The sequence below is a fragment of the Rhinoderma darwinii genome, chromosome 5 (genome assembly GCF_050947455.1).
Source record: "Rhinoderma darwinii isolate aRhiDar2 chromosome 5, aRhiDar2.hap1, whole genome shotgun sequence".
Taxonomy (NCBI): Eukaryota; Metazoa; Chordata; class Amphibia; order Anura; family Rhinodermatidae; genus Rhinoderma; species Rhinoderma darwinii.
Window position 1 is genome coordinate 103,893,831 of NC_134691.1, and position 12,605 is coordinate 103,906,435.

At 42.2% G+C, this 12,605-nt stretch overlaps 1 protein-coding gene across 1 annotated transcript in view; it reads left to right on the top strand.

Moving 5' to 3' along the window:
* The window catches only part of ESCO1 (establishment of sister chromatid cohesion N-acetyltransferase 1), a 48,440-nt gene that overhangs the window by 4,253 nt on the left and 31,582 nt on the right, over positions 1–12,605 (top strand). Inside the window, exons 3-5 of the mRNA XM_075826361.1 lie at positions 4,582–4,678; positions 8,680–8,731; positions 11,930–12,053. Coding sequence (XP_075682476.1) covers positions 4,582–4,678; positions 8,680–8,731; positions 11,930–12,053 — 273 coding nt within the window. The remainder of the gene's footprint in view (positions 1–4,581; positions 4,679–8,679; positions 8,732–11,929; positions 12,054–12,605) is intronic.

Sequence of the window (12,605 nt, forward strand, 5' to 3'; positions counted from 1 at the left end):
TAGCGGAATATATTTTCTCTATGCTTAGGAAGCACAGGAGCAGGTGCATGTAATAATACCATAGAAATATAGGGGGAAAGAGGAACTGCTGCTGCGCATTTAGAATTTCACATTTTTGTATAGTCCACTGTCTGACAATTAAGTGGAGTGAAATGAAGAATAAAGAAACACTTCCGCAGGTCTGATGTTCTCTAATTCGCTTGCACAGTGCCATTGTTGCATGCGCAGAGGCACCAAATCAACTCTGGCTTTTTCTGGACCGACCGCAGGGCATTGCGTTGAAACAGCGCACGTGTGATTAAGGCTCTGTTCACAACTGCGTTGGGGTCCCGTTCTGACATTCTGTCGTAGGGATGTCACGATACCAGAATTTGGACTTCGATACCGATACTTCGTTTAGTATTGCGATTTCGATACTTTGCCAACAATAATAATAAAAACCCCAAAAAAAGTTCTTCGATTTTCTGATGTGAGGCGCGTGGTGTGATGATGAATTTAACCTCCACGTGCCTCACATTAATAGTAATTACCCCCATCATGTTTCTCAGTCATAATGGGTTAATGTGTAATGTACATGATGGGGTTAATTACTATTAATGTGAGGCACATGGAGGTTAAATTCATCATTACACCTCGTGCCCCACAATAAGTGAAAGAAAGCAGTTTTTATTAAAAAATTTTACCGCGTACACATCATAAATGATGTGTAAAAAAAATTGTTCTGCAGGTTATTAGGGCAGCGCCAATACAGAATGTGTATATTTTATGTATTGAGACTTATTTTAATGTTTATTGTAATTTAACATTACTTTATGTTTTTACTTTATTTTTTAAACTTTAATGTACTGGCATATATCTATATTACAGTACGTTAGCCTGTGTACTGATAGTACACAGGCAGTTATTAGGACATACCTAAGTATGCCCTAACAACAGGAAATATGGTCAGACAGCCCTGGGGTCCTTCAATGGACCCTGGGCTGTCTGCCCATATATGGTATGTCCCTCAATCGCGTCACAGGAATTCCCGGTGACGCGATCCAAGGGGCATCCCCCCTTCTCATTTTCCCCTGAATGTTGCAGTCCGCTGTGATTGGAGCATTCACGGGAATAACGGCGGCGCTGAGAGGTTTCTCTGACCTCCGCCAGCGGGGCTGCGGCTGTGTAATACAACCATTGCCCCGCTCCTGACATTAAGTGCGCGCGCGGTCAGCATGAGGAGATGCGGCCGGCGCTGCACTAATGAGCAGCCGTTCAGGCACTGAAGACAGAACATGGGGGTGTTTTGCAGCGCGCCTGCCATGTTCTGTTTTCAGTGCCGCCGCTAATTAGTGCAGCGCCGGCCGCATCGCATCATCCTGACCCCGCGCACTTGTTATCAGGACTCCGGAGCGGGACAATGACTGTATCACACAGCCGCAGCCCCGCTCTCATACATTCATGAGTTACAATACTGAGCTGTGTGGCCGCACAGCTAAGTATCGAAATACAGGAAATAACGGTATCGAACCGTTTGGGGATGCAGAGTATCGAAACAGTATCGAAGTTTCGATGCATCTTGCATCCCTATTCTGTCGGAGCTTTCCGTCAGAACGGGACCCTGAACAGGCATAAATGGAAATCAGAGGTTTCTGTTTCCATCACCATTGATTTCAATGGTGACCCGGCGTCCATGGTTTCCGTTTGTGTCTGTTGTGCACCAGACCCGTCGATCGGTGACAGGGAGTTACCTCTCTCTGTCAAACAACTTAAGTGTCGCGGTCGCTGTTGACCGCAGCATTTAAGGTGTTAAACGGCCGGCTTTTCCAATCCTAGCTGTTTCAGCGGGAGCCCGTCTGCCAGTAACAGCCGGGCTCCCGCGGCAATTGTGCGGGCATTGCTTCTGTGACCACACGATCTCCTACACGTTCATTCACGGCAGAATGCGCTAACGGCTGGATTCTATGCTGTGCATGTATGTGATTCTGCAGCAAGGGGTTCATGAAAAGTTCTGCAACTTTATAATGTCCTTTTGTATATCAATTTCTCACCATATTAAAGTCTAAGCTTGCTGTCTCTGCATGATATTTGCAAGAGATAGGTAAGCTTCATTTGCACTATTGTATTAAAACACGGCCGTTTATTTAGTACCAAAATTGGGATGGTATCCCCTCAATGAAAGCAAACCATTCTGGAAAGGGCCATAATATGGCTGTGTAAATAAAGCCTTACACTAAGGGCTCATTTACACGAGCGTGTTATACGTCCGTGCGCAGGGACCTATATTAGTCTATGGGGCTGTGCAGACAGGTGCGTGCTTTTCACGCAGCGTATGTCCGCTGCGTGAAACGTACGTCATGTCCTATATTCGCGCATCACGCACCCATTGAAGTCAATGGGTGCGTGAAAACTGCGCATGCCGCACGGAAGCACTTCCGTGCGAACTGCGTGATTCGCGCAACAGCTGTCAAAAGGATGAATGAAAACAGAAAAGCACCACCTGCTTTTCTGTTTACAAACATCCAAACGGAGTGTAATCCTGATGGCGGCTTCGCGAAAATCACGCAGCCGCGCATCATACAGGGCTGACACACGGAGTTGGTAAGTGCCTTTTGCGCACGCAAAACGCAGCGTTTTTTGCGCACGCAAAACGCAGCGTTTTTTGCGCGCGCAAAACGCAGCGTTTTTTGCGCGCGCAAAACGCAGCGTTTTTTGCGCGCGCAAAACGCAGCTTTTTTTGCGCGCGCAAAACGCAGCTTTTTTTGCGCGCGCAAAACGCCGCGTTTTTTGCGTGCGCAAAACGCACACGCTCATGTAAATCAGGCCTAAATCCCAGCAGTCTCTTAATGTTCCTGCAATAAAGTTATTACCTGCATGGAAGAGAATGTCACATTGTCATATATTTATTTTTATTGAGACTGATCTCTGCGATAATGACCTGTATAGAAAGGGATGTGCTGACCTTACTGCTCGTTAATATAATTTATCATGTTTATGCCAAAAATCCCATTCAAGGAGTCTTGCGTGTTAGTGTTTTTCTCATTATGATTATTTATCACCTATCCACGGAATAGGTGTTGAATGTCTGGTTGATGGGAATCCATCCTCGATCTTCAGCAGCCCCGTAGAAAGTGAATGGAGCGGCGGCCGAGCGTGCACAGTCCCGCTCTACCACATAAAACACTCCAGAACCCCGTTCTCGGGGTCGGTGGGGTCCCAGCGATCAGACACCCACCGATCTGACATTTATTATCTATCCGCTGGATAGGTGATAAACTATCATAATGAGAGAACCCCTCTGAACGTGCAATGTCCACATAAGAGGCTCTAGGCTGCTGCTAAAATGGTAAATGGATTGGATAAATTTAAATTCAGGTTGCCAATTGCCTGTAATTCATATTTGCCAATTCTCCCGGGATGTCTAGGAGGGCAGGCAAGTCTCCCGGAAAGTCTGGAGCCTACTCTGCAGGAACAGTCCGTCATGGAACACCTCCTGATACTGATCCTAGCGATCAGCACCGGGGAGGAAGTGACATGTGAGCGGCTGCATCTTGGCTTCTAAAATGTCACTTGCCTGTATAGACGCAGGTGAGTCATTTATTTTTTTGTTCATGGAAACCTATGGAGGCACTTCATACTACAGCTATCCAAAGACTACAGTGCAGTCACCATAAACAAACCTTAGAATGAGTCTGTACGTTTTGTGCCTATGTGTAATCTGTATATATTCTCTTAAAGCATTAAAATGTACCCCAAGTTATACTGAGATTATATAGAAAAACAATTGTAGGAGTGTGCACCATAATAATTTTTCTAAATCACTTGTATTACTGATTATGATTATGCTTCTAGCAGCAGCACGGACTGTCTATAGTCCGTGCTGCCGGCAGCTCATAACTCCGCAGTTAGTGTCCAGCTTGTCTCCATGGCTCCTGTATCTAGAACGGCCATTAGCGCTCTAGGATCACATTACATCTTACACCGCCAACAGCCCTTCTGGATACAGGAGCCATGGAGACCGATCAAGACGCTCCTAATGCAGAGTTATGAGCCGCCAGCAGCACGGACTACAGCCAGTCCGGGCTTTAGTTATAACAGAAACGGTAAGACAAGTAATGTTAGAAAAATTATTGTATTGCACACTCCTGCACTATAATAATTTTTTCTATGTAATTTCAGTATAACTGGAGGTACGTTCAAAGCACGTCCATTCCGTCCTCTCAAAAGGAATTGCATTCCCAAACCATTTCTTAGTGACCCATTCCCAAACCCAAAAGCACCCAATCTGCTTATTTCGTTTTAATTGTGAGCCTTGCATAAGCCGCACACGTCCCAATGTATTCTTGTCATGGGCAAGCGGCAGTTGCCTGGAATTTGACAGCCCTGTTGTGGTCGGGTCATCCTGACTCCTTTGTAACAGGCAGCTGGAAGCTACAGCGTAGATGACGAATATTTCTAATTCTTAATAATTTCCAAGCACGATACATATAGTCAAGAAAGATATGACCGGTGTTTCTGGTTACCAGCCATGCAGCTTTCTTGCTGTTTCATACACTAGTCTAGAAATGAGTGATGCTATGTATATTTATTTATTTTATGTAGGGATTTAGATTACATTTGGATTCAAGCCCTGAAAATTCTCCAATGAAGAAACCTCAGGTGTCCTCTTTACCAGTGAACAAAACACCAGAGGAGCAATGTGAGTTATCCGCATTATTATGTAATTGGAATAATTAATAAATAATATAATATTAAATGAATATAAACATTTGGCGGCATTCTTCATAAAACCGTGCCCCAGAATGTGTGTGGTAATGCAGCTCAGCCCCATTCGCTTCCATAGAGTTGTGCTGCAATACTACAGACCATCAGACATGTTTTTCTAATCCTGCACAACCCTTTTCACCTCCTTTGTGCCGCGGACCGGTTTAGTTTTTTAATATATATTTTTTCTCCCTGCCTTCATTTTTTTTTTTTTTTTTACCGTCGGCATAGCCATATGAGGGCATATTTGCCACTAAAAACGACATGTACACCTTTTTGTAAGCATTTCTTCTTTTAATTTAATAAATAAATCGATTTTAGTGTCTTTATGCAGCTTTTAAAATACAGTAGCTTATTAAAAACTTCTTTCACTTTTTAAGATAGTTTTTATGCATCCAATATACATTGAAGCTGCCTCATTCTGTAAAAGCCGGTTCTGTCAGTTCAGCTGAACTGACGGCTGAGACTGAAAGCTGGTCCTGCGTGTCCCTAGCACACAGGATCCAGTTAATATCGATCACATCTCCGTTCATAACTTAGATGCGATCGTTATTAGCTGAAAAACTTTTCCTCATCCAAGCTATTTCGAGACGTTTTCTCGTGGCACATTGTAATTTTAGCGGTAAATTTGTCGATTTTATGTTTTTACTTTTTATCTATAGATTCACTGAAGTGATATATAAGTAAAAAATATAACTTTATTGTATAACTCTCTAAAAACAGGGGTACAATCACCACTGTGAAAAAGCCCCACCGTGTGTATTAAAAACGTATTAAACAATAAATACCGAGTTCTGATTCAATTTGTGAACCCTCTATAACTCAGTATTTTATAAAGATATCAATCCGGAATCGGCATTTGAACATGGGCATAACAATAGTTTTGACCCTAAACCACACTAGAGTCCGTGATAACCGCACCGGAAACTCCTAATGCTAAGGTATACAACAATGCTACTGTTCCCCATGCTAAAATTCCTCCTAACAACCGACCCTACGCGTTTCAATACTTATCATCAGGGGTCTGTAGCTTGGTCACTCTGGCCAGGATGCCAGCGATATTATTTCAACAGCAGATATTCTGCTGTACACCACGGAAGCATGCACGCATAGATGTCAGCGGCATGCTTCATTGCGGGACTCTGAGTTACTATAAGCACCTAACTCCTCCCCCTGTTCTCGGCAGCGCTAACCGAACCAGCCAATCAAACTCGCCACCCGAATTTGTGACGCCTGTCCATGTGACTCCCGGCCGTCAGCAGGTGATTCAATAATATTTCATAGTGTGGTAGACATTACATTTATCTATACAATATGTACTTACAGGGAAGGTGCTTTATCAATGGCAGTCCAGTTGCGGGTTTGAGCTGATCCGCAATATCTATCCAAATCCCTAATATCGTTATACTCCTTCCTTACAATGGTTAGTTTTGGCAGCATGGGCGATGCGTCTGTGGCCTCTACCGCGAATGCGCGTTCGGTTTTGATGCGGTCGATGTTGGTTCCGGGTCTGTCAGCTGACGGCCGGGAGTCACATGGACAGGCGTCACGAATTCGGGTGGTGAGTTTGATTGGCTGCTTCGGTTAGCGCTGCCGAGAACAGGGGGAGGAGTTAGGTGCTTATAGTAACTCAGAGTCCCGCAATGAAGCATGCCGCTGACATCTATGCGTGCATGCTTCCGTGGTGTACAGCAGAATATCTGCTGTTGAAATAATATCGCTGGCATCCTGGCCAGAGGGACCAAGCTACAGACCCCTGATGATAAGTATTGAAACGCGTAGGGTCGGTTGTTAGGAGGAATTTTAGCATGGGGAACAGTAGCATTGTTGTATACCTTAACATTAGGAGTTTCCGGTGCGGTTATCACGGACTCTAGTGTGGTTTAGGGTCAAAACTATTGTTATGCCCATGTTCAAATGCCGATTCCGGATTGATATCTTTATAAAATACTGAGTTATAGAGGGTTCACAAATTGAATCAGAACTCTGTATTTATTGTTTAATACGTTTTTAATACACACGGTGGGGCTTTTTCACAGTGGTGATTGTACCCCTGTTTTTAGAGAGTTATACAATAAAGTTATATTTTTTACTTATGACTTCAGTGAATCTACTAATTTTCTTATATTGTGGGAGCAGAATTATATATATATATATACATCGTTTAATACAGTGAATAATACTTTTTATCTATAATAAAAAATGAAAAGGAAAATTGAGAATATTAGCATTTTTCTAAATGTAAAACTCCATTTTAAAATGGACAATGATACCACACAAATGAGTAAATACGATTTACAATGTGCCTTTTTTTTAATTACACCGTATACAAAGCTTATAAGCTTACTAGCAGGTTTTCTAATTTTCAACAAAATTTGCAAAACATATATTTTTTTTAGGCACCAATTCAGTTTTTAAATGGCTTTGGGGATCCTGTATATTAGAACCCCCCCCCCCCCCATAAATCAAACCATTTAAAAATCTGCACCCCCTCAATGTACTGAAAACAGCATTTAGGTGTTCCATAGGAATTAAAGCAAAATGGAGGTGAAATGTACAAATTACATACTTTTATTTTTTTTTGCAAATATTCAAATTATATCAATTTTGATTTCAATAATACAACTTAATAATTGTTACCCAGATTCAGCCGTTTTCATAAATTATACCAAATGTTTTTTATTTTTTTTTATTTGTAAGGACGTTTTCCAGCCACTATTCAATGTTTGAAGAGGCCTTGAAGTGTCAATACATTTAAAAAAAACTAATCGAAAGACCATGTTTTTGAAACTGCACCACTCAAGGAATATATCTTGGGGTGTAGGGATCATTTTGACCACACAGGTGTTTCATAGAATTTGGCCATGAAAATGAAAACTGAAAGGTTTTCCAATAATATGTAGCTTTAGCACAAAATTTTGTTTCCACAAGGAATTCGGAAGAAAAAGCACCCCAAGAATTGTCAGGCAATTTCTCCTGAGCACGGCAACATCCCATATGTGGCCATAAACTGTTTGGGCAGACGGCAGAGCACAAAAGGGAAGGAGCGCCATTTTGCTTTTGGAGCATAGATTTTGCTGTGTTAGTTTTTGGACACCATGTCGCTGTTGCATAGCCCCTGAGGTACCAATATAGTGGAAAACATATAGAAATTAGTACACCTTAGCTATTGCAGAGTAAAATTGCAATTTTTCCATAGATATGTTATTTCTGTAGCCAATAGGCTGTGGCCAACTTGTGCCACTCTGTAAAAACAGCTCTCAAATTATTATGTAGTGTTTTCTCATTTCAGAAACATTACATTTGGCCCTAATCTTTTGCTCGGAAATAATGGGCTCAGGGAGTGAAAGAGCAACATGCACATTTGAGAGCTAATTTGGTGACTTAAACAGAACTGGTTTACAAAGCAAGTTAACCTGCACCACACTTCAGCCCCCCCCCAACTATTACATACATGTACGTTAAATGTCGGGAAGGGGTAAATCTATTGTTTCAGGACCTTGGACAGTGATTCAAGTAACTGAGATCAGGCTGAGAGAACCTCCCAATTGCTTACACAATTTAAAGATGCAATAGTTTATAGGCAGCACAGCGGCCCAGTGGTCAGCACTGTTACCTTGCAGCGGTAGGGTCCTGAATTAGAATCTTACAAAGGACCACATCTGCATGAAGTTTGTATGTTTCCATATACCCCTTTTTCTTCCCACACTGCACAAAACTACTATGAAATTGTGAGCCTGACTGGTCACAGGGACTAGTGTAAATGATTTTATTCTGTATAGCGATGGGAAAGAAGTGGAGGGAGTTAGAATAACTGATCCATACTGACCTTTTGTTTTATTGATTAATCAAAATTACATTTTAAAACCTCCATCTGCCTGGACAAAAAATAAAACCGCTAAATAAATGAACTGTGGCCATTGAAATCTATTTTAGGCGGCGATCGTAAGCAGCTGACAGACCAGATGGCTGCATCTGCTGAGAGCGGGTAAGTACTAAGACTGTATTTACCATTTCTGTGATGGTGCGCGGATGTTAATATACCAGAATGGCAAGCGTTGACCGTTATTCACATGTTCCTTTTACTGAACACATTGTGGGGACCATGTTAACTTTTCACTGGCGTAGACAAGTCGCAGGATGGCTCTTAAGTTTTAACTTGAGGGGCAAATGGCAACTCTCGGGTCTTTTACATCACTCACTCCACTTTTCTAAAAAGACAAGTTTACTATAGTTTACGCCAGAAACGGGCATCAATTATTGTGGAAATATATGCCACCTAGGAGCCAGGAGCGTTCCAGGGTACAGACAAGCCCTGTGCTGGGCCCTGTACAGTCTGCCATCCCACCCACATTTGGGCATATAATAAAATATTTTTCTTTTTTAAATTGCTCACCATTCTGCTACACTTTTCCCCTTCGTTTCCTCTCTAGCTCCATCAGGACGCGGCACATACACATACGGGCAGCATCAGGATGTTATATGCAACCAGTATAATCAGCAACACTGTATAACTGTAATAAAATAGTGCTCGCCTCAGAAGACCAGATCTGCAGTCCCTTACAATCTTAAATGTAGAAAAAGAGCAAGACCGCAGTTCTTTTCCATGGTCCCTCACCCGTTCACCCTTAGGCTGGATTCACAGGAGCACATTATGTCCGTAATTGACGGACGTATTTCGGCCGCAAGTCCCGGACCAAACACAGTGCAGAGAGCCGCACTCCTAGCATCATAGTTATGTACGAGGCTAGGAGTCCCTGCCTCGCTGCCGGACAACTGTCCCGTACTGAAAACATGATTACAGTACGGGACAGTAGTTCCACAGAGAGGCAGGGACTCCTAGCATCGTACATAACTATGATGCTAGGAGCCCGGCTCCCTGCACTGTGTTCGGTCCGGGACTTGCGGCCGAAATACGTCCGTCAATTACAGACATAATGTGCTCCTGTGAATCCAGCCTAAGCAACGTTTCATCTCTGACTAGAGCCTTTCTCAAGCTGAAGAAAGCAATGTTTCAGCTCTGACTACGGCCTAAGGGTGAAATGAGCAGAACCATTGAAAATAACTGCTGTCTTGCTCTTTTTCTACGTTTTAGGATGTTCCATACGACACTGCACACAATGTTCTGACCCTGGATGTTGTGTGCTGCATTGCATACAACGACCTGTCGCTGCTCCGCATCAGGACCTTGTATTCTGCAGACCTTCGCCATGGCCTGATCTGATGTAGGAGTCTAAGGGGAGAAGTGGAGCAGTGAGGGGAGTACAATTTTTGAAAAATGTTTTCTTTTTTTTTTTGTCCTCTTATTGGAGAAGTTGCATTGTTACACCACTATTGTAGCACAACAGAAAGCGGAAAGGTGCAAAAGGATTTTTTTTTTTTAAGTGGCGAGCACCTTTTAATATATATCTGTTGCGTCTTACTCCAGAGGAGCAGAATGCTAAAAGTGGCATATAAAATGACAGTCTTAGGCTGCGTTTACATCTGTGTCTGGCTCCGTTCTGTTGGACACAAACAAATACCGGAGGTTTCCGTTTCGTTTGTCTCCGTTGTGCAAGGGTTCCGTCATTTTGACGGAATCAATAGCGGTCTGCTACGGTATTCATTCCGTCAAAACGACGGAACCCCTGCACAACGGAGACAAACGGAAACCATTTGCACCGGATCCGTCACCATTGGAATCAATGGAGACGGAAACCTCTGGTTTCGGTTTGTGTCAGTCAGGGCTCCGTTCCGATAGAAATTTTAATCGGAACGGAGCCCTGACGCAGATGTGAACAAAGCCTTAGCAAGTCTACCCTTTTATTCTTACTGCTACATAACACGTGGATGCATATATTTGAAAATTTCATTTTATGTAAGAATTGCTTTTTTATCTTTTATTTTATATTTTTTTCTTTGCAAATATGTTATTGTTAATGGCCACAAAATGATGATCATTGAAAAGGGTCACATCACTGCCTTTCATCAAAAACATCATATTTTAGTTTTCACATGTGTTTTTTTTTTTTTTAGTTTTTTTATATGCCAGACAAGTTAGATCTGTGCAGGCCTGGCATTTGGGACTCCTTACTGATCTCTTAGCCGAGTGGTGGCTGCAAATGAGCATTGGCTCTCCATTGAAGTAGATGTGAGTTATGGAAAACTCTATTTATTTCAGTGTAAAATGATCACACATGGACCGCTAACCCTCCACTAAGGCGGAGTGCTGTCTGAAGTTGAGAATTATTTCTTCAAAATAATAAGTCCTATTTAAATATAGATTATGCAACAAATTAATGTTTAAATTGTTGATTTTTATCATTTTCACCAGCAGGGGGTTGTTGCAGAGTAAATCTAATGTAGTTTAGAACATGTTTATACAGAGAAGATCCTAGCATTCGTTTCTCCCCCCATAGAGGTTAGAAGAAAGTTGAATGGTTTCTATTGCCACTACTTATGTATAAGATCCAACATGTATGCTGTACGTGAGAGAGATAGTTATTAGCATAGATTTTTTTTATTTTTCTTTATTCTGAAGATATCATATGATATATATTCTCTCTTTTAAAGATATTAGAGCACCACCTACTGTTTCTGCGCTCTCCCCTATACTGTGTCCGCCTCACAAAATTGCCCACGGTAGACACGGATTTGCTGTTTTCTGCTTATCCCTGGCGATTCGGAGTGATCTCTGGTGAGCATGTAGGAGGGTCAAAACCCCCTTCAGTATGCAGCCAATATTTGTGCCCCCTTTTGTGTCTTGTCCTTGCATAATAAATAACCCCTATATGACTGGCCTTTTGTGTGTCCCTGCTTCCTTCAGTTTGCATCTGTATAATTGTTTCCCCCTTAACAGGGTCAGCGGGTGTTAAGATGATGGGCACCTAGTGCTCCTTGGAGACGTCTTGGCTCTAAAGTGCAGCCGTGGGACTAGATCCTGCTCAGCAGACGTTTTCTTGGAAACCGGATGCTGAGCGGGTCTACCCGCTGTTTTTCATCAGTGTCTGGGACGCCAGCGCCATCTGTCTATTAGATTTTGTTTTTTGAGAAAAACCTCTAATAAAAAAACTAAAGGCTAGGTTAATATAGCCTTTAAATATTCTAGTACCAAAGTGTTAAATGTAATCTCAGTAAAAGACATTTGCTTACTTGACCTGATGAATGTATTTCTGATCATTTTAGTATTGAATTATCGTTCTCACAGAAATGCAGTAAGAAGCAGTTTGTCGGCTGCAAAATCAAGCCATGTGCTGTCTGCTGTCAGTCTTCAGAAAGAAATTCGGAAATTGAAGGAAGTTGAAAAGAATAGCAGTAGTCAGCCGATCATTGTAAGTGTTTAGATTAAAACCTAAAAGTGTGACTGCAGTTATTCCCAATATCCCACTCCTCCCAGGGATTTGACATGTGGTGAGTGGTTTGTTGGAGTCCTCACACAGTAGGTCTGCTTTAACTTTCCATCTGTGTGCCTGTGATATGGAAGGGTAACAGATGTGATTACAAAATAATATATATTTCTAGTCTGGACTCCACAGAGTAGGTATTTTTTCACCACATTCTTCCCTCTATATCACAAGTATGCACAGGGACAGCTAAACCTCTCCGCTTCCCGGACTGCCGAAATGATGACATGGGGATAAGGAGTACAAGGTTTTGAGTGGAATTAGCATTTAAAGAGGCTCGGTCACCACATTATAAGTGCCCTATCTCCTACATAGTGTGATCGGCGCTGTAATATAGATAACAAAAGTGTGTTTTATTTAGAAAAACGATCGTTTTTGACGGAGTTATGACCTATTTTAGCTTTATGCTAATTTACAGCACAGCAAGAGTAAGCTCGCGAGATTACTCTGTAACCTGTCATTTAAGATGATATTGCGCTT